A 20,394-nucleotide genomic window follows, 5' to 3' on the forward strand; every position below is an offset into this window, starting at 1 on the left:
CGACAGTCACTAGGTAGAATCACTAATGGTCGACAGTGACTAGGTCAACACCTAAAAATGATTGACATACCCTAGGTCGACATTGACAGAAGGTCAACACAAGCTTAATGTCGACCTATCATTGTCGACCTACAGTAAGGTATTCCGACCATTCTTAGTTGTTAGCCTAGTCACTGTTGACCAATAGTGGTCAGCCTAGGCATTGTAGACCCAGGGACTGGATTCCATCTAATTAATCTATCAGCATGATTAGGGAAGCCAATTCCAGGGCATTGTTTCAATCCTGGGATTCGGGATGAAAAATGCTCAATCTCGGGATTCCCGGGGTCAGCCTCCCCAATAAAAAAAACCAACCCTGACGCTGCTTTACTTACATGAGTGGTGTGGTGCACATGGGAGCCAGGTGGGTGGTGCGGCCGGTAGCCTGGTGGGTGGTGGTGTCGAAGAGAGCGAGGCATCTGAGCGGGTGCGAATGAGCAGTCTAATCCCGAAATCCCGGGATTGGAAACTTCCGGGATTGGAAACTTCCAGGATTGGAAATTCCAATCCCGGGATTGAAATCCTGCCAAGATTGGCAACGCTAAGATCATTTTAGATTTTTGAGATTTCTGGAGAATCAAAATAAAACATCCACTTTCTATGCATATGGTCAAAATCAAACCCAAGTATTAGGCGGTTGAGGAAGCAACACTAAACACCATGCCACCGTGGTGCTCACTTCTAGTGTCATACAACATGTAACCTTTTTCCAAATCATTCACAATACCTAGACAGAAAATAGGAATGTATTAAATCCATCACCAGCTCCCTGCTTCCCAATGCCAGTAATAATGGAACGGTGTGGTGGGCATGGTGATGTAATCGCACCATCGTGGCTTACCTATTCTATTCCATTGTGGTTACCTATTCTAAAGCAGAAGAGGACTACAAGCTCCAACAAGCAACAACTTGAGAACTTTATCTGCCAGAAACCAGCCTGGACAGACCGGACAAACCATCATTTGTTACACAGACACCCAGTAACCAGTTCCACATTGCAAAAGGACTCAATCAACTCAGGGACTTTGGACAACTAAAGGGAAATTCCTAATTCCATCAGGATCCATTGCTCCCCAAAACTCAGCAAGGTGGACGGTAACTATAATTTACTCTGTTTACAGAGGTGGTCCAATTACTAAATCTTCCAGGCAATCTAGGAACGGACAGTTAACCGAGCTAGATCCACTATCTGCTTATCTGCATATTGCACCTTTTTAAAACATTTTATTGTACTATCATGTGTGCCCGCTTGGCCTATTAAATAGTGACATTTTAATTTAAATATAATTTGTGAAGTCAATCCAACAAGTGTAAAGGTTTTTTATAATTTACTTGTTTTTTCTGTACCCAATTTCCAATCAGGTCTGACCCACCTGATTTCTTGCAGCTGCTACTGAGTCAAGCAGGTCAGCCCTTGCGCCCCTCAGGGTCCCCTTCTCTGTCCTGGACAGTAGTAAAGGGTCACCCGATTTTTAATGCACCATCATGGCTGCCCACACTGATAGCTTTGCCATACCACACCCTCCAGCAGAGCTGGCCGGCCCAGCATGGAGGAGGGCAAGAAAGATGGGAAGTATGACTTGTGATTTCTCTAAAATACAGGTTGAGTATCCCGTATCCGAATATCCATTATCCAAATTATTCCGAAAACCATACATTCCAGAAAGTGAACAAATTTTTGGTACTTGTTTCCTAGCACGGCGCCCGTCGGGGTTGATTGCATGCCTTAAGTTAAGGTACTTAAGGCATGCGATGGACGCGATGGACCCGATTTTCTGACTTTAACAAGCTGAATTGCCGGTAAAAGTGAAAATTGCGTTGATCGCGTCCATCGGCGGTACGCGTCCTCCAACCTTTTCATACCCCTACTATCCACGTCGGCGTGGAGTTGAGAATAGAAAGTGTGGCGAGCACAGCGGGCCACCGAGCCCGAAGCGTGGCGAGCACAGCGAGCCCCGCGGATACCTGTGAAGCCCGCGAGGGGACGCGTATACCTGTGAAGGTATCCGCTTCCGCTCGCCACGCTTCGCGGTCGGTGGCTCGCTACGCTTGCCACACTTTCTATACTCCACGCCGACGTGGATAGTAGGGGTATGAAAAGGTCGGAGGACGCGTACCGCCGCCCCTCGTGGGGTCGCTGCGCTCGCCACGCTTCAGGTTGGCGTCAATACCGGGGTGGTGTTAACAATGGGGGGCATTTGAGACATCAGGGGGGTTTTCTATGAAAATGGGGTGTTTTGGGGCATTTTACAATAAAATCAATGCAAACTCTGGTCTCAGGGACCATTTTACATTGATTCCAATGTAAAAATCGACGCGATTTTTCCGACCTGATGCATACAATCAAAATCGGTGGCGCCATGCTAGGAAACAAGTACCAAATTTTTTTTTTTTTTTTTGCTAAAAACTTACTGGGGACATCTGAAACAGCACTACTGAGGGAATGATATGTAACTGGCACTGTATATGTGCAAGACAATGATTGCTTGGCATTCACTTTCAGTACCTGAGATACTGTAGGACACAAACTTTGTGTTTATTTCATGTGTTTGAGGTAAATGTACAACATAAATGCAAGATACCTCAAGATACATCATTGAAATATTAAAATATTCCGAAATACGGAATAATCCGTTATCCAAAATTCTCCTGGTCCCAAGCATTTTGGATAAGGGATACTCAACCTTATTAGGTATTTTTGTGGCCTCTAGGGTCACCCAAGAGCGCTGATTACACAGATTTATAATAAGGATGATTTTTCTTTTTATGGCCTTTTTAGCCAAGCTGCAGCCTCCTAATTAGAGGAATTGTGTACCTCTATGGATCAAGGATATGTATTTGGCCACCTAGGTGTACCAGCTTTTAGCTGGATACCAAATACATATCCCAAATTATTAGGGGTACTTGTGTATTTTGGCGGCGCCCGATTTGTGCATCGTACGATGATCGTATCGCATCGCATGCCATGTACCCGATGGCATGCGATGCGATACGATTTTGACCCCCTATACGGTGAAAAATCGTATAAGCACCCTAAAGGGTGCTTTTGAGCACCCTAATGGGTGCTTACAGTGTTAAATGCACCCCCACGCCACCCCCCCACTATAAACGTGAACCCGAAGCGTGGCGACCTTTTCATACCCCCACTATCCACGTCGGCGTGGAGTTGAGAATAGATTAGTGTGGCGAGCGCAGCGAGCCACCGAGCCCGAAGCGTGGCGAGCCCCGCGAGGGGCCGCGGATACCTTCACAGGTAAACGCGTCCCTTCGCGGGCTTCACAGGTATCCGCGTCCACTCGCCACGCTTTGGGCTCGGTGGCTCGCTGCGCTCGCCACACTAATCTATTCTCAACTCCACGCCGACGTGGATAGTGGGGGTATGGTATGCGATGCGATGGGCGCCGCCAAAATACACAAGTACCTTATTAGGTGTTGTACAGTCTACAACAGAAATTAAATAAAAAAATAAACTGCTGGGGGGGGGGGTGGGGGGGCTGTTTATATAAAGTGGGAAGACTTCACATTCTTAGTTGGTAATTAATTTCACATCTTCAACAGAAAAAATAAAATAAAAGGATTTCTAAATTTATACATGAAGACATACATCTCGGGAGCGGCAGACAGCTATTAATAGGATTAATTAGATCTCGGCCAGTCAAGGCAAATAAACAAAAAATTTTAAATTAGAAGTTCCCAAGTTGCTGAAGTTTAATATTATTAATTACATATAGCAGTCACACACCCCAATCATGTTATAACTGATAGACACGTCCCAAATCTAAACACTAATTTGCATATAATGCAGACTTAACATTATAATTAAATCTTTCATTTAGTCTATTCTATGAAGTGACTACTCAATGTAGTAAAATAACGTCATTTATGAATTTGGTGAATTCCTAAAAGGCAGCTTAAGGGGGGTGGGGTGGGGGGGCTGCTTCTGGGAGGGGCCAGCGGCAGCCCCTCCTCCAATGAGGTAGAAGCCACTGCTGGTGTAATAAACCTGACACTATTGATGTGTGGCTAACCTAAACATACGTGGTGCCAGATGTACTAAGCTTCAAAAAGTGATACAGCGGAGAGTTCTAAAGTACTGTCATTTGATGACTGGCTGATACTACGTCACTCTTTTTGAAGCTTCGTACATCTGGCCCAATAAGAGAGTTCTGTGTGTAATGTATTGTGAACCTGCTGAAACACTAATGGCAAATGTCTTACTGTTCAGGTCTCTTCAACCAGTAAATGAAAGTATAGGTCTTAGATGGAACCATTGTCTCACTGCAAGTCTACATCACAATGCACAATCATAATATAGCAATGATATAATGATACAGGTTGAGTATCCCTTATCCAAAATTCTCGGGACCACGAGAAGTTTGGATAATGGATTATTCCGTATTTCGGAATATTTTAATATTTCAATGATGTATCTTAAGGTATCTTGCATTTAAGTTGTACATATACATCAAACACTTGAAATAAACACAAATATATTTTATTTGTGCATAAAACAAGGTTTCAAAACATGAAACAAAGTTTGTGTACAATCTCAGGCACTGAATTAAAATGCCAAGCAATCATTGTCTTGTACATATATAGTGCCAGTTACATATCATTCCCTCAGTAGTGCTGTTACAGATGTCCCCAGTAAGTTTTTAGCAAAAACAAAATTTTTGTTCACTTTCTGGAATGTATGGTTTTCGGAATAATTCGGATAACGGATATTCGGATACGGGATACTTAACCTGTATAACAGAATACAAGCCAGGAGGTAAGAACCACCACAGAGACATGCTTGGATTTGTAGTCCCAACTCCCCCAGCTGGAAAGACACTGGTAACTCCTGGCAATTGCCCATTGAAGAAGCCAATTTAACAATAATCTCTAAAAATAGCTTATTATACTCTCTCTGTATCTCCCTTCTTTTAAATCAATAAAGCAGAGGAAATCATCCAGCCTGCCAAGAGGGTCCGCGTCCACGGTACGATCTTGCTTGGCTGATTCTGCTGCATCAAAGTGTTCAGTTTAGCGTAAGGTTACTGAATTGTGAAAGGATTAAAGGGAACTTCTCTTCAGCCTGGTGATTTGCTTAATGAGAAGCCCGGCACGATGACTCCTACTCATCCTAGATGAGAGTTAAGAGAACTCAAAGGGTCACATTAACAAACCACATATTACACACGGCAAAAAGAAAAAACTTTTAAAAAATATACTTTATAGAACTTTTACTTCCTTGAAATTGAAGCTAGCAATTGTAAAGGCCTGTCCATTGCAGGGGCAGCAATTTAGCTAAATGTATATTCATATAACTTAAAATGGCAAAGTCAGGGTGGTTTTGGCTATAAAATAATTGGCACTTTACAGAAATCACCTTGCTATGTGCAACTGGCAGGCTATTACATATACACCCAAGCAGCCGCCTCCCCCAGTAAAATTCCAGCACCACCAGTGAGCCACCACTAATTGCAGCGGCTTCCTATTGGTGGCAATATCGGCTAATGATGGACCAAGCGGAAGACAATAGGAAGCCTTTCTGCCAGCTCTCAAGTGTTTCTAGGGCTGAAGGCAATGCCGTTAGAAAAAAGCCGCAGGGAAAGAGGTTGGTTTTAAATTGAACAAAAAGACCCACTGAATTGTCCGTATACGAACCCAGGCTTACAGGGCATATTGTATTGCACATGCACATGTTTGAGTGGTACTAACGATTATGGACTGTCATGAGGATGTCCATTCCGGATGGCCTAAACTTCAAAAACAAACAAAAATGTAGAAAAAAAAAAAAAAGAAGAAAATGGTTTGAATTGCCCGTTGACTCAGCATCTGAATGATAGCAGGACTGGTAAACCTCAACAAAAAAATGTTGGTAAAATTCTGGATAAAGATCTTAACATGACCAAAGAAAGGTCCAAGACATCTCACTGCTGAGCAGAAATAAAACTGAAAGCAAATTTGTACAGAAATTTTAGAACCAAACTCAGGCGGATTTTAATTTTTTTAGATACAGTTCAGTATAGCATAGTTTTAGATATAGTCCGTGACGAAACATGGACCTTCTAGAACAATCCTCAGACAAAACGCCAGTCCATGCACTGGAAAAAAAAACATCATCACCAAGAATAGACCGCACGTCAAAGCAAATCCAAAGCCATGTTAATTGTTTCCATTAAAATTAAGGGCGTTATTTTGGTTTACTGTTGCGCCTTCTGGTACCCAGTCTGCCAAAATTACTAAAAAATGTTCTAGAAACTTTGCGGGAAAGAATCAAAAAGAAAGAGGCCGAGTTGTGGGAAAATGGTTTCAGCCTCCACCAGGACAATACACCAACCCACACAGCTCTCTTTGTGAAGTAGTTATTGGCCGAGAAACAGATTGCAGTGCTAGAACATATTCTCCAGACCTAGCACAATGTGATTTCTTTCTTATCCTAAAGTCAAATCTGTACTCAAGGGAACCAGTTTTGCATCAGTTACTGGAGTAAACAAGAAAACGACAGAAATACTAAGATATTGGACATATAATGAGCTACAGCGCGGTATTGACCAATGGAAAATAAGAGTACAGCGGTGTGTAGATCCAGAAGAGGAGTACGGAGAAGGGGAATGGACTTGATAGCATCAGTCCTGTTATTTAATAGCCATACCTTGTAGAGTATGAAGCCCAATATCATTTTAGAATGACATACAGTACATGTCATAGCATAAACATGAACTGTGTCAAACATTGAAATATTAATATACATATGTGGTCTTCTGTGTTCACGGCATTGAACGGTCACCTAATTATACCCATACAGCAATACCACCAAGCAAATCTCACAGCAGCTGAACGTATGCATGCTCTTAATAATTAAACCGTTTAAAAAAAAATAATCTCAGCAGCAGCTTTTACATGTAACATAATTCCACACATATGTGTGGACACTTTTGTGCAAAACCAGAGCACAACGTGCATAAGTCAGGGAGTTGAATCCTGAGTCGGTCTGCTCTTTCTGCATTGGAATGGAGATTATTGAAATACAGTAAAATGTGAATGGGATAACTGCAGCAAATTAACGCACATCAACATTTTAGTCAGCAGAAGCGGATTGTGCATCTTCACATAGTGATGTGAAAAAGACACATTTCCTGGGGGGGGGGGGGGGGTCCACAAAAATAATTTTATGTTACTAAATACTGTAAGCTCACAACAGCACAGGCAGAAAGTAAACTCAGCCTGTCACATACATATTTAAACACTAGTAATTCCGCTCAAACCTTACTTAGAAAGCTAGTAGATGTAGTTTCACTTGCTGTCAACAGATGGCAGTGTAAAGGCCCCCATACACTAGGGCGACTTGTCCTAAGGACAAGTCAGTCCCGATTTCCCCTGAGCTTCCCCCGGCAGCTCCCCGGGGGAGCTTGATAAGATTTGGCACTTGATGTGCCATTTTTTACATGTGATAAATCTGATGCGATTTATCACATGTAAAAATCCGGGGAGCTGGCGGTCCGTGGGAGCGGGGACCGGTCCGAGGCGGGGGGGAGCTGCAGGGAGTGGGGACCGATCCAGGGAGCGGCAGGAGCAGGCTGGGAGTGGGGACCGGTCCAGGGAGCGGCAGGAGCAGGCTGGTGAGTGGGGACCGATCCGGGGGAGTGGCGCGAGATGTATGAGATCTAGATTTATCTTATGTGCAGACCGTCCGACATCCGGATCTGATCCGATGCGCACGGAACTGCGCATCGGATCAGATCAGATATCATACCGTAGGCAACTTGCCCAATCCTCCAGAATCGGGTGAAATCGGGGCCAAATCGCGTAGTGTATGGGGGCCTTAAGCCCTCTCAAAGCCAATGCTACCAAAGCTAGTAGATGTAGTTTCACTTGCTGCCAACAGATGGCAGTGTTTTGGAGCCACACGGGCACTAGACATATATATATTATATAGGGATAGAGGTTCAGCGACTATATATACCTACATTAAAGACAGTGCTTTGTTTACATAAAAAATATATTATTTATTACAGTGTTTACAAAATACAATATTTTAAATGGAAGAAACATAAAAAAAACAGTGAATAAAAGACAGTTTTCACATAGAGAAAGGGGACGGATAAAATTCAGATCTATAAAAAAAATATTTTTTTTTGCATAAGAAAACGCCAGATAAAACCGTCTTTTTTTTTTACGTTTTTGAAAGTAAAAGCATAACCTTAGCTAGTGGAGGAGTCAGCAGGCAGTACCCAACGCATTTCGTCCTTTAGACTTCATATGGAAAAAGTAAAACTAGTTACCAGCCCATCAAAATAACGGAACAATATAACCGCAATGTCAGTAGCTGTGCACGCCCAAACGGAGCAACACGAATTGCTCCTTCGGGCGCCATCTAAAAAAATATCCAGCAGCGGGGTGCAAAATGTATAGTTACACCATTGGCAATTATATATATCAGTAGTGGAAGAAAGATAAAGATTTAAAATGCATACAAAATGTGATCTTTATATACATAGTAACAATATCAGTTAAGTCACATACTGATGAGAACTTACTATTTGTAGGTTTCGGAGCGGATGTATTCAAAGACGTGAGATATTCCCAGTTGAAACTGGTCGGCTATAGGTGTGACCCAAGGGTTGTTCTCTGCCTTAAACACCTGTTTTTGTCCTGTGAGATCCAAATTGCCTAAGGACAAAACAGAAATGCCTGTATTAGAATATACTGTACATACACATATAACGAACATACACTCGGGAGAAATTGTATCAGAAAAGTACAGAATCCTCATTTTAGTAGGGATTACAGATTGTAAACTACACTGGGGCAAGGACTAATGTGAATGGCTGAATATTCTCTGTAAAATCTGTGTGCGCTATAGAAATACCGGGTAATTTTGATATGAGATCCAGGTAATACTAAGAATTTGTAATTCCACATATATGCAACATTTTTGTTAATTTATGTTCCATACTGGACAGAAAAAAATGTAAAAAAAAAAACAAAACAAAAAAAAAAACATATATATTAAATGAACAAGGCCTTTAATATAATAACATTTTGGGCCAATTTTTATATAACGTGGTAACAGTACACACAAATATGGCATCAGTAACCATGGCCCAGTTATACAGTATGTCACCAGTGATACCTAATGAACTATACAGGATTGGAACTAAAGGACATGGAGAGAACTATAGCTCAAGAAAGCTCATTTTTACGAGAAATTCTTGTTTTATGTTGTGAGTAATAATAAACTTGAGATTTTACTTTTTATTAATTACTCTTAAAATAAGTCGCACAGAAAAACCATGCAACACCAAAAATCCCAATTTTCTTTTTCATTTCAAAAAAGTTTTTTTTTTACATCTCAAAGAATATAAACTTTCTATGTCGAATAGACTTCTTGGTAGTTAAATGAACCACATTACATATATTGTTCCCACTAGTCCTGTGCACATCAACTGGAGCTATGCTTGCCCCTCCCCACTGATCATAATGCCTGCCAATAAGCAACCGAAACCGCTAATAAGCCTAAAATATAAACATATGTAATACTAGATATAGAAATGTCTATTAAACTGTACCAATTAGTAGTAGTAACACCAAATGAAATGTAAGTAATAATACCGATCAGTAGCACTCGGACTGACTATACTAACAATGTATGTACAGTATCCGAAAAGCCAATATACAAATGTATTTATTTTTAAGTGCGACAGAAGGGACACCTCTGCTGTCTGATGGCTCAGTGCACACAAGCTTTGTTTCATGCACAAAATTAAACATTTTGGATAAAATGACCTTCAGGTTGTGTGTATAAAAGGTGTATAGGGAACAAATGCATTCTGTGGTTCCCATCCCCAAAATCTTAATATGTAAATACATCAAAATATGAAAAAAATCCTACATCCGAAACACCCCTGAATCCCAAGCATTCTGTATAAGGCAGACTAAACCTGTATATTACTAGTAAAAAAAACAATGAAAACTAACTAATCAGTAGGAGCTGTAATATACCAGTAGTAACAGTAATACAGGTTGAGTATCCCGTATCCGTGCATCCCGTATCCGAATTATTCCAAAAACCGTGGTTTTTGGATAATTCGGATTTATTTTATTTATTTTTTTTACCCCCCCTAACCCTCTTTTCATACTTACCAAGTCCCCGAGCGTCCACAGCAGGCCTCCGGCATCTTCTCCAGGCTCTCCAGCGGTCCCAGGAATGCATTGCGCGAGTGTGTGCGCGCGCCGGTGACGTTACCGGTGCGCGCGCACACTCGCGCAATGCATTCCTGGGACCGCTGGAGAGCCTGGAGAAGATGCCGGAGGCCTGCTGTGGACGCCCGGGGACTGCGTGGAGGCCGAAGGACCACCGGACACCATCAGGGGACAGGTAAGTATGCTAAAAAAAAAAATTATTCCAAAAACCGTAAAATTCCCCTATCCGAAATACTCGTGGTCCCGAGCATTTCGGATAGGGGATACTCAACCTGTACTCATTAAAGTGCGAACAGAAGTATTGAAGTTTAATAACGTGCAATCAGTAACCAACATTTTATGTACTCCTGCCAACATTTCTGGTCTCCTTTCCAATAAACCCATTAGGGCTATTTCACACGCTCCGGCTCCTGCCGGGCGGTGAAATCCCGCATGGCCAAGAAGCCGTGCCGCATACAGTAACAATACAATAACTGAGGACTGCCATTACCCTCCAGCGGCCTACCCTGCAAGGTTTATGGACCCCCCTGAGAAATTTTCCTTTTTATTAAGGATTCCCAGTGGAAAAGTGAGCCAAAACAAGAGCTGTGAAAGTGGGACTCCAACCCAATAAGTATACAACCTTATTATACCTGAATTTGATTATTTCAATTAGTACACTTGCTATTGTCATTTGGCATTTTAATTCAGTTTTTATATATATTTACAGTGTGTTTTATTATATTATATTTTAATTTAACAAAATAAAAAATATATTATTGTGATACCCAATTTATCATAAATAATTTTATATAGCGCTCCACCATCTTTTTATTTTCCTGTATTCATATAGGGCAGGGGTGGGGAACCTTTCTGGGGCCAAGGGACGTTTCTATTGGGGGAAAATGCCTCGGGGGCCATACATATATATAAAAAAAAAAACACTTACAAATTGCCCTGAGGCAGCCGCCCCACGCTCCGGCGGCTGCCGCAGTTTAAGAGTCGCCGGTCTGTGTGGTCCGGCGGCTGTGCAGGGTGTCAAGTACAGGGGAAATCTCGCGAGAGGTCGGTAGCTCTCGCGAGATTTCACCTGTACTTGGCTCCCTGCACAACTGCCGGGAGGGTGGGCGGGCCACACAGACCGGCTGCGGGGGGTCGTACACGGCCCGCGGGCCGGAGGTTCCCCACCGCTGATATAGCGGATTTCACATCCCCCTGTGGGAGCAGCTAAGCACTACACCCAAGTAGGCGCCTGTTACATTTGCAAAGCCGCAAGGCTTGTAAATATATTTCTATTTTATTCTTATTGAGGTTTTGGACACAGAAGTGCAGTGTTTCTACTATTTACTGATGTCTGTAAACCGCCTTAAAGTACAGGGGTAGAAAATGGTTACATAAATAGGGCTTACCGTATTATCCATTTAAATCAGGACACTCATGAATTACACAGGTTCCGGGGCTAATTAAAAACCAGGTGAAGTACAAGCTTGAAGAAACCCAACCACAGAACCAAAGTAATTCATTAGTGCCGCCCCAGTTTAAAGGCGTAATATAGTAAGGTTATATATAAATAAGATTTGTATGTTGCATGTTTGACCTCAGCATTGTGTACAGATAAATTAAATAAAATGCACAGAAAAAAAAAATGGAGTTACTCTGGTTAAAAATGAGAATGTAATCCGCGTTTTGCAGCATCGTTAACATGTAAACAGGAAACACCCTGAATTGGAGCATACATTCTGACAAAAACAGATTCAGTAGCAGAGTGGAAAGAAGTAACAGATGCGTATTAATAAATGCAGCTTCCCACGCAGGCTACACATGTCCCAGCTCCGCAGGTAGATTCAGTTATGAGGTATCACTCACAGCGAGACAACAAGCACACACCTGATTCACAATTCCAGTTTTATTTTCAACTTGTGCATTCGCTTGAACAATAATTTTAAACGCAATACTTTCTTTTTACTTGTTTTGGTAAACTATTTATTTTTATAAACAAGCCCAGTTACTAGGGAGGCCAATCCTGGCCATTACTTCAATCCCGGGATTCGTCAATGGTAGGCCTGAAGCTTGTCATACATCTACATATTGATTGTCCGATCTGGCTGCTTGGAGCAAAAACCTGGTAATATCTGAATGACAGTTTGGCAGTTTTCCAGCATTTCAAAGAAATTGGTCAACTGTCATTTTCTCTCATCCATTACGTTCCAACCAGCCAGATCGGACAATCAATCTGTAGATGTATGGCCACCTTAAAATGGTTGGGTAGATTCCGCAGATCCCGATCCCAGCATTGGCCTCCCTACTAGTTGCCAGCCCATTAAAGTGTCAACAAATAGTGTTCGACCTAGACATTGCCAACCTAATGATCCAGACCCCATGATCACACTAACTCCAGAGGAGGCAGGCGTGGGCGTACTCATGAAAATGCTAGGCATTCCCCTAGGAATGCGGGTGGGCTGATACCTGCCGGGGGGCGGGAGGCTAACGTCACATGTCAGTGCCCGCCCCCTCTTCAGCGGACACCAATGGAAATAAAAGACTGACTTCTATTTCCCTACCTGTGGCTGGGCGCTAGAAGAACTTCCCTACTAATATGTATGAAAGCCCTATCATAGCATTTTACAGGAGATCAACTTGAATTCATGCTCCAAAATTCTGTTGCTGCATTTAAGTTTAGAGCCAGTATTACAATCCGTCTATTGCTCTAATTTAGGACTAAAATGGGATAATGGCACACGAGAGTCAGGGCCGGTCACCGCTGTCTTGGCAAAGCCCACTGACAGCTTTGTGACAAGTGCAAAGTGCACTAGGGCAAGCCCCTAGCACAGGGACCAGCTAAACCACGGAACAGCATGAAGAAAAGGCTTCTCTCCTTCTGCCAATCATTGCAGCGAATGCCCTAAATGCTCAATGCCTCAGTGGTCGTGCTTGACACGGTCTCCTTTATTAGAGAGTTCAGAAGCAATAGTGTTTAACAAGGATCAACCAGCAGGCAGCCAGATTAAGCGGCGTGACAAGGAGAAGCTAATAAGATAGGTGCCCGAGAATCTCAAACGATGCAGGCTGGATACGAGAGAGGCGCCTTCACACTAGATTCTATCCGCTTTCCAAGCACAGACCGCAGGAGAGGAGGCCTCTCCCTGATTAGCAGTCACCTCTTGACCAACTCTGCCATAAAGATATATATCACTCACCAGTCTGCTCTGCAATTGCAAATTGGATTTCGTGTTTATTGCTTAAAAAACGGAACAACATGTCTTTGTTTCCAAAGTCATATAAAAAGTAAGACGTTCCATTCGGAGCGGAATAAAAGAAACAAAGAAATTAGGACTGCGGTTTAGAGTGAAATACATTGCGCACAGACCAGTAACAGCGCGCCTGTCGAATGCACACAGTAGGTGGCGGACATTTTGTGGGATGAGGTAGAAGATGCCTCAGAAAAATCTTAGTGACTTGAATTTACGTTTTAACCCACATATTAAAAGCCTTCAGTAGGTTTATTGCAGTCACAGTGGAAATAGTCAATGTGAGGACCAAAAATTCAGGAACGTAGCCTATACTTTACCTCATGCTTTAGTGATGTCATGCCATGAATGTAGCCTATGCCTCATGGTTTAGTGATGTCATGTTCTAGTCGAGATATAAAGTACCGACCAGTCAGTCACAAAGCATGTAAAATAGCAGTTCGAAATGGTTCGGCTGGTACTTTATCTCTCTCCGGACTTCGATACATCTTCCCCAGTGCTTGTGAGTGTTGGTAGTTGGTATACTTTAAACCAGTGGTTCTCAATCTCGGTCCTCAAGTTCCCCTACAACAGTGCAAGTTTTCCAGGTCACTCAGCAGGTGCTCTCATTATTTACTGACATATTTTAAAAGATCACAGGCGGAGCTAATTATTTTACCTGTGATTCTGTGTGGACACCTGAAAAACGTGAACTGTTGGAGGTACTTGCGGACCAAGGCTGAGAACCACTGGTTTAAACCACAGGTGGGCAATATGGGGTCCTCCAGCTGGTCAAGAATTAAATCCCAGCATGCCCTGCCACAGTTTTCCGATCTGGCCATGCTAAAACTGCTGCAATGCATGCTTGGATGTGTAGTTCCACAGCAGCTGGAGTGCCGCTTTTTGACCGCCACTGCTTTATCCGTTCAGGTTTTCATACAGTTTAATTCTAAAATTTGCACTATGTAGGACTGTTGTCAAGCATTGGGCATTTAATTCACAGCTCATAGAAAGCAATCAGGAGAAGGTGTCCCTGGAGTATTCCTATACAAACAGCTATAACCTGCCCACTAATGTCAATCTTCAGCTCAGTGCCTTTATGCGGGAAAAGGTTGCTGTCATTAGAAGCAAGTGGGAGGAAGTGTTTAATACAAGCAATACGCTGCAGCTCTTTTTAATGAAGCAAATTGCTTCTATTGGAGAATCTGAAAATGCAAAGTACTGGAAGCTGAGAGCATTCAATGAGTATGCAAATAAGAATGATTGGCCGGAGAAGGCAGAGCCGCCTCAAACATAGCCGAGAGCTTAAGTGGGACACGGGAAACAGCAGAAACCTGTAACGTTGGCCTGCGCGTCGTAGAACTCATAAAACACAAAGCAATGTAAGGCTGCGTGCTGGGAGAAATTACAAATATAAAATTCAATTGCTGCGAGTATTACAAACCACTTGAAACATTTCCAACTGTTTCTAAACCTGCTGTCAGGGTTCATTTTTCTGTTCATGTTGACTATATATTAAGTGCGGATGAGGACGCTGCATTGCTTGTATCAGATGTCGTGCAGGGGCGCTCACTAGAACGCTGTGGGCCCCATAGGAAACTCTTGAAAAGGGCTCCCTAAACACACCCATTGTCACTATACCCTTAAGCTGGGTACACACTGGGTGATTTATCGGTCACATATAGACGATATTGCATTAATATCATCAAGTGTGTATGGTCAATATCGTTAAAGATGTGCAATGCCTGTTGTCTGTACATGCAGCTCAATATGACAGTATTGTCAGAGGCTGCATGTACGGAGCAGGGGGGCGGGTGACCAATATCGGTCAGTATATATGCACTTTATCAGTCTCCCGCAGGAATCGCTTCAGTGTGTACTCAGCATTAGGGTAGCAAGAGGAGTGTGGGGAGTTAGTGACAATGAGGATGTTAGGGGAGACAGAGGGCCAGATTCTCTAAGCTTCAAAAGTGATAAAATGAAGAGTGATAAACAGCCAGCCAATCAGCTCCTGCCTACCATGTTACTGTGTTTGAAAAATATCAGGCAGGAGCTGATTGGTTGGTTATCACTCTCCATTTCCTCACTTTCGCAGCTTAGTGCATCCAGTCCAGAGTGAGAAAGAGAGAGAGGAGTGAGAGGTTGAGAGTGGGAGTAGACGGCGTCAGAGAGAGAGGTGGAAAGAGATGGCGTTAGAGAGAGGGGGGGAGACTGCGTCAGAGAGGGGGAGGAGATGGCGTCAGAGAGAAGGGGAGGAGACGGCGTCAGAGAGAGAAGGGGAGGAGACGGCGTCAGAGGGGGGGGGGGGGACAGCAACAGAGAGAGGGGGGAGGAGACAAAATCACTATGTCCCGCCCCTTAACAGGAAATGGTACAAATAGAAATAAGTCATACTAACCCCACCCCCTGTCCAATTTACCTGAAATAACCACATTATTAAGACCACATTGTGCCCACTTCTAGGATGGGGATGTTAGCCTACTTTTGATACATTCAACCGCTATATAATATTATCTCTATCTATTTCTCTATCTATAGTCACCTCTATAGGGGGAAGAGCACCAATCACCACTAGAGGCCACTCTCCAGACCAAATTAACAGAAAGTGAAAGCAAGATGATCTGGATATAGACAGAGGCAGCTATGAAGACAGAGATTGGCAGTAGGAGCAGAAAGGGACTAAGCTGTAAGGCTTTTAACCTCTTCCTGACACAGCATGTTTTTGCCTTCCTGACAGAGCCCTTTTTTTCAAATCTGACATGTATCACTTAAGTGGGGATAACTTTTTTTTGCTTTTACTTATCCCAGTGATTTTGAGATTGTTTTCTCGTGACACATTGTACTTCAAATTAGTGGTAAATTTGGGTCGATACAGTCTGTGTTTTTTTGTGAAAAATACCAAAATGTCGTAAAAAAATGGAAAATTTAGCAATTTGCAAAATGTTAAATTTTCTGCTTGTGAGACAAATAATCATACCACTCAAAATAGTTAATAACTAACATAGACCATATGTCTACTTTATGTTTCCATCATTATTTCAACTTCCTTTCAATTTTTTGGACACTAGGAGGCTTAAAATATGAATAGCAAATTCTCAAATTTTCAAGAAAATTTCAAACACTGATTTTTTTAGGGACCAGTTCAGTTCTGATGTGACTTTGAGGGACTTGTATGTGAGACACCCCCATAAATGATGCCATTTCAAAAACTGCACCCCTCACAGTATTCAAAACAGCATTTTGGAAGTTTGTTAACCCTTTAGGTGTTTCACAGGAATTAAAACAAAGTGTAGGTGAAATTTCAAAATTTCATTTTTTTTGCAGATTTGCAATTTTAATACATTTTTCTAAGGAACACAGTAGATTTTACTAGAGAAATGTGACTAAAAATTGATTCCCCCAATTCTTTTATTTTCATAAATATCCTATATGTGGCCCTAGTGTGCACGTTGACCAAACCACAGGCTTCATAATAAAAGGAGCACCTACTTGATTTTGGAGCCTCCTTTTTATGAGATTATTTTTTAGGCACCATGTAGGTTTCTAGGCACCATAAGATGCTAAAAGTTAGGAACCCCCCCACAAGTGACCCCATTTTGCAAACTACACCCCTCAGGGAATTCATCTAGGGGTATAGTGTACATTTCAAACCCCCAGGGGTTTCACCAATTGTGGTACAACTGGGCAGTGAAAATGAAAAACTAATTTTTTTACACAAAAATGCAGTTCTGGCTCCAAATTTTTCATTTTCAAGGAATGAAGGAGACAAAGCACCCCAAAATCTGTGCCCCAATTTCTCCCGAGTACGGCAATGCCTCACATGTGACCAAAAAATACCATTTGGGTGCATGGCAGGACTCAGAAGGGAAGGAGTGATTTTTGGATTTTGCAGCTCAGATTCTGGTGGAATGTTGGTGGGTGCTATGTTGCATTAGCAAGACCCCCGAAGCACCAATACAGTGGAACCCCCCACAAGTGACCCCATTTTGCAAACTACACCCCTCAGGGAATTCATCTAGGGGTATAGTGTACATTTCAAACCCCCAGGGGTTTCACCAATTTTGATACAACTGGGCTGTGCAAATGAAAAATTACATTTTTTACACAAAAATGCAGTTCTGGCTCGAAATTTTCATTTTCACAAGGAATGAAGGAGACAAAGCACCCCAAAATCTGTGCCCCAATTTCTCCCGAGTATGGCAATGCCTCACATGTGACCAAAAAATACCAGTTGGGTGCATGGCAGGACTCAGAAGGGAAGGAGTGATTTTTGGATTTTGCAGCTCAGATTCTGGTGGAATTTTGGTGGGTGCTATGTCGCATTAGCAAGACCCCCGAAGCACCAATACAGTGGAAGCCCCCCACAAGTGACCCCATTTTGCAAACTACACCCCTCTGGGAATTCATCTAGGGGTATAATGTACATTTCAAACCCCCAGGGGTTTCACCAATTGTGGTACAACTGGGCAGTGAAAATGAAAAATTAAATTTTTTACACAAAAATGCAGTTCTGGCTCAAAATTTTTCATTTTCATAAGGTATGAAGGAGAAAAAGCACCCCAAAATCTGTGCCCCAATTTCTCCCGAGTATGGCAATGCCTCACATGTGACCAAAAAATACCATTTGGGTGCATGGCAGGACTCAGAAGGGAAGGAGTGATATTTGGATTTTGCAGCACAGATTCTGGTGGAATTTTGGTGGGTGCTATGTCGCATTAGCAAGACCCCCAAAGCACCAATACAGTGGAACCCCCCCACAAGTGACCCCATTTTGCAAACTACACCCCTCAGGGAATTCATCTAGGGGTATAGTGTACATTTCACACCCCCAGGGGTTTCACCAATTTTGATACAACTGGGCTGTGCAAATGAAAAATTACATTTTTTTACACAAAAATGCAGTTCTGGCTCAAAATTTTTTATTTTCATAAGGTATGAAGGAGAAAAAGCACCCCAAAATCTGTGCCCCAATTTCTCCCGAGTACGGCAATGCCTCACATGTGACCAAAAAATACCAGTTGGGTGCATGGCAGAACTCAGAAGGGAAGGAGTGATTTTTGGATTTTGCAGCTCAGATTCTGGTGGAATTTTGGTGGGTGCTATGTCGCATTAGCAAGACCCCCGAAGCACCAATACAGTGGAAGCCCCCCACAAGTGACCCCATTTTGCAAACTACACCCCTCAGGGAATTCATCTAGGGGTATAATGTACATTTCAAACCCCCAGGGGTTTCACCAATTGTGGTACAACTGGGCAGTGAAAATGAAAAATTAAATTTTTTACACAAAAATGCAGTTCTGGCTCAAAATTTTTCATTTTCACAAGGAATGAAGGAGACAAAGCACCCCAAAATCTGTGCCCCAATTTCTCCCGAGTACGGCAATGCCTCATGTGTGACCAAAAAATGGCAGGACTCAGAAGGGAAGGAGTGATTTTTGGATTTTGCAGCACAGATTCTGGTGGAATGTTGGTGGGTGCTATGTTGCATTAGCAAGACCCCCGAAGCACCAATACAGTGGAACCCCCCACAAGTGACCCCATTTTGCAAACTACACCCCTCAGGGAATTCATCTAGGGGTATAGTGTACATTTCAAACCCCCAGGGGTTTCACCAATTTTGATACAACTGGGCTGTGCAAATGAAAAATTACATTTTTTACACAAAAATGCAGTTCTGGCTCGAAATTTTCATTTTCACAAGGAATGAAGGAGACAAAGCACCCCAAAATCTGTGCCCCAATTTCTCCCGAGTATGGCAATGCCTCACATGTGACCAAAAAATACCAGTTGGGTGCATGGCAGGACTCAGAAGGGAAGGAGTGATTTTTGGATTTTGCAGCTCAGATTCTGGTGGAATTTTGGTGGGTGCTATGTCGCATTAGCAAGACCCCCGAAGCACCAATACAGTGGAAGCCCCCCACAAGTGACCCCATTTTGCAAACTACACCCCTCTGGGAATTCATCTAGGGGTATAATGTACATTTCAAACCCCCAGGGGTTTCACCAATTGTGGTACAACTGGGCAGTGAAAATGAAAAATTAAATTTTTTACACAAAAATGCAGTTCTGGCTCAAAATTTTTCATTTTCATAAGGTATGAAGGAGAAAAAGCACCCCAAAATCTGTGCCCCAATTTCTCCCGAGTATGGCAATGCCTCACATGTGACCAAAAAATACCATTTGGGTGCATGGCAGGACTCAGAAGGGAAGGAGTGATATTTGGATTTTGCAGCACAGATTCTGGTGGAATTTTGGTGGGTGCTATGTCGCATTAGCAAGACCCCCAAAGCACCAATACAGTGGAACCCCCCCACAAGTGACCCCATTTTGCAAACTACACCCCTCAGGGAATTCATCTAGGGGTATAGTGTACATTTCACACCCCCAGGGGTTTCACCAATTTTGATACAACTGGGCTGTGCAAATGAAAAATTACATTTTTTTACACAAAAATGCAGTTCTGGCTCAAAATTTTTTATTTTCATAAGGTATGAAGGAGAAAAAGCACCCCAAAATCTGTGCCCCAATTTCTCCCGAGTACGGCAATGCCTCACATGTGACCAAAAAATACCAGTTGGGTGCATGGCAGAACTCAGAAGGGAAGGAGTGATTTTTGGATTTTGCAGCTCAGATTCTGGTGGAATTTTGGTGGGTGCTATGTCGCATTAGCAAGACCCCCGAAGCACCAATACAGTGGAAGCCCCCCACAAGTGACCCCATTTTGCAAACTACACCCCTCAGGGAATTCATCTAGGGGTATAATGTACATTTCAAACCCCCAGGGGTTTCACCAATTGTGGTACAACTGGGCAGTGAAAATGAAAAATTAAATTTTTTACACAAAAATGCAGTTCTGGCTCAAAATTTTTCATTTTCACAAGGAATGAAGGAGACAAAGCACCCCAAAATCTGTGCCCCAATTTCTCCCGAGTACGGCAATGCCTCATGTGTGACCAAA

The 20,394-nt window shown here is 42.7% G+C and overlaps 1 protein-coding gene across 2 annotated transcripts in view; it reads right to left on the reverse strand.

The window, feature by feature from the left end:
* Nucleotides 1–20,394, reverse strand: part of RSU1 (Ras suppressor protein 1) — a 149,870-nt gene that overhangs the window by 75,217 nt on the left and 54,259 nt on the right. For both annotated transcript variants that reach the window (XM_083189368.1, XM_083189367.1), the window contains exon 8: nucleotides 8,565–8,697. In XM_083189368.1, the coding sequence (XP_083045494.1) occupies nucleotides 8,565–8,697 (133 nt within the window). The remainder of the gene's footprint in view (nucleotides 1–8,564; nucleotides 8,698–20,394) is intronic.

This window comes from Crinia signifera, chromosome 5 (genome assembly GCF_055691185.1).
Source record: "Crinia signifera chromosome 5, ASM5569118v1, whole genome shotgun sequence".
Taxonomy (NCBI): Eukaryota; Metazoa; Chordata; class Amphibia; order Anura; family Myobatrachidae; genus Crinia; species Crinia signifera.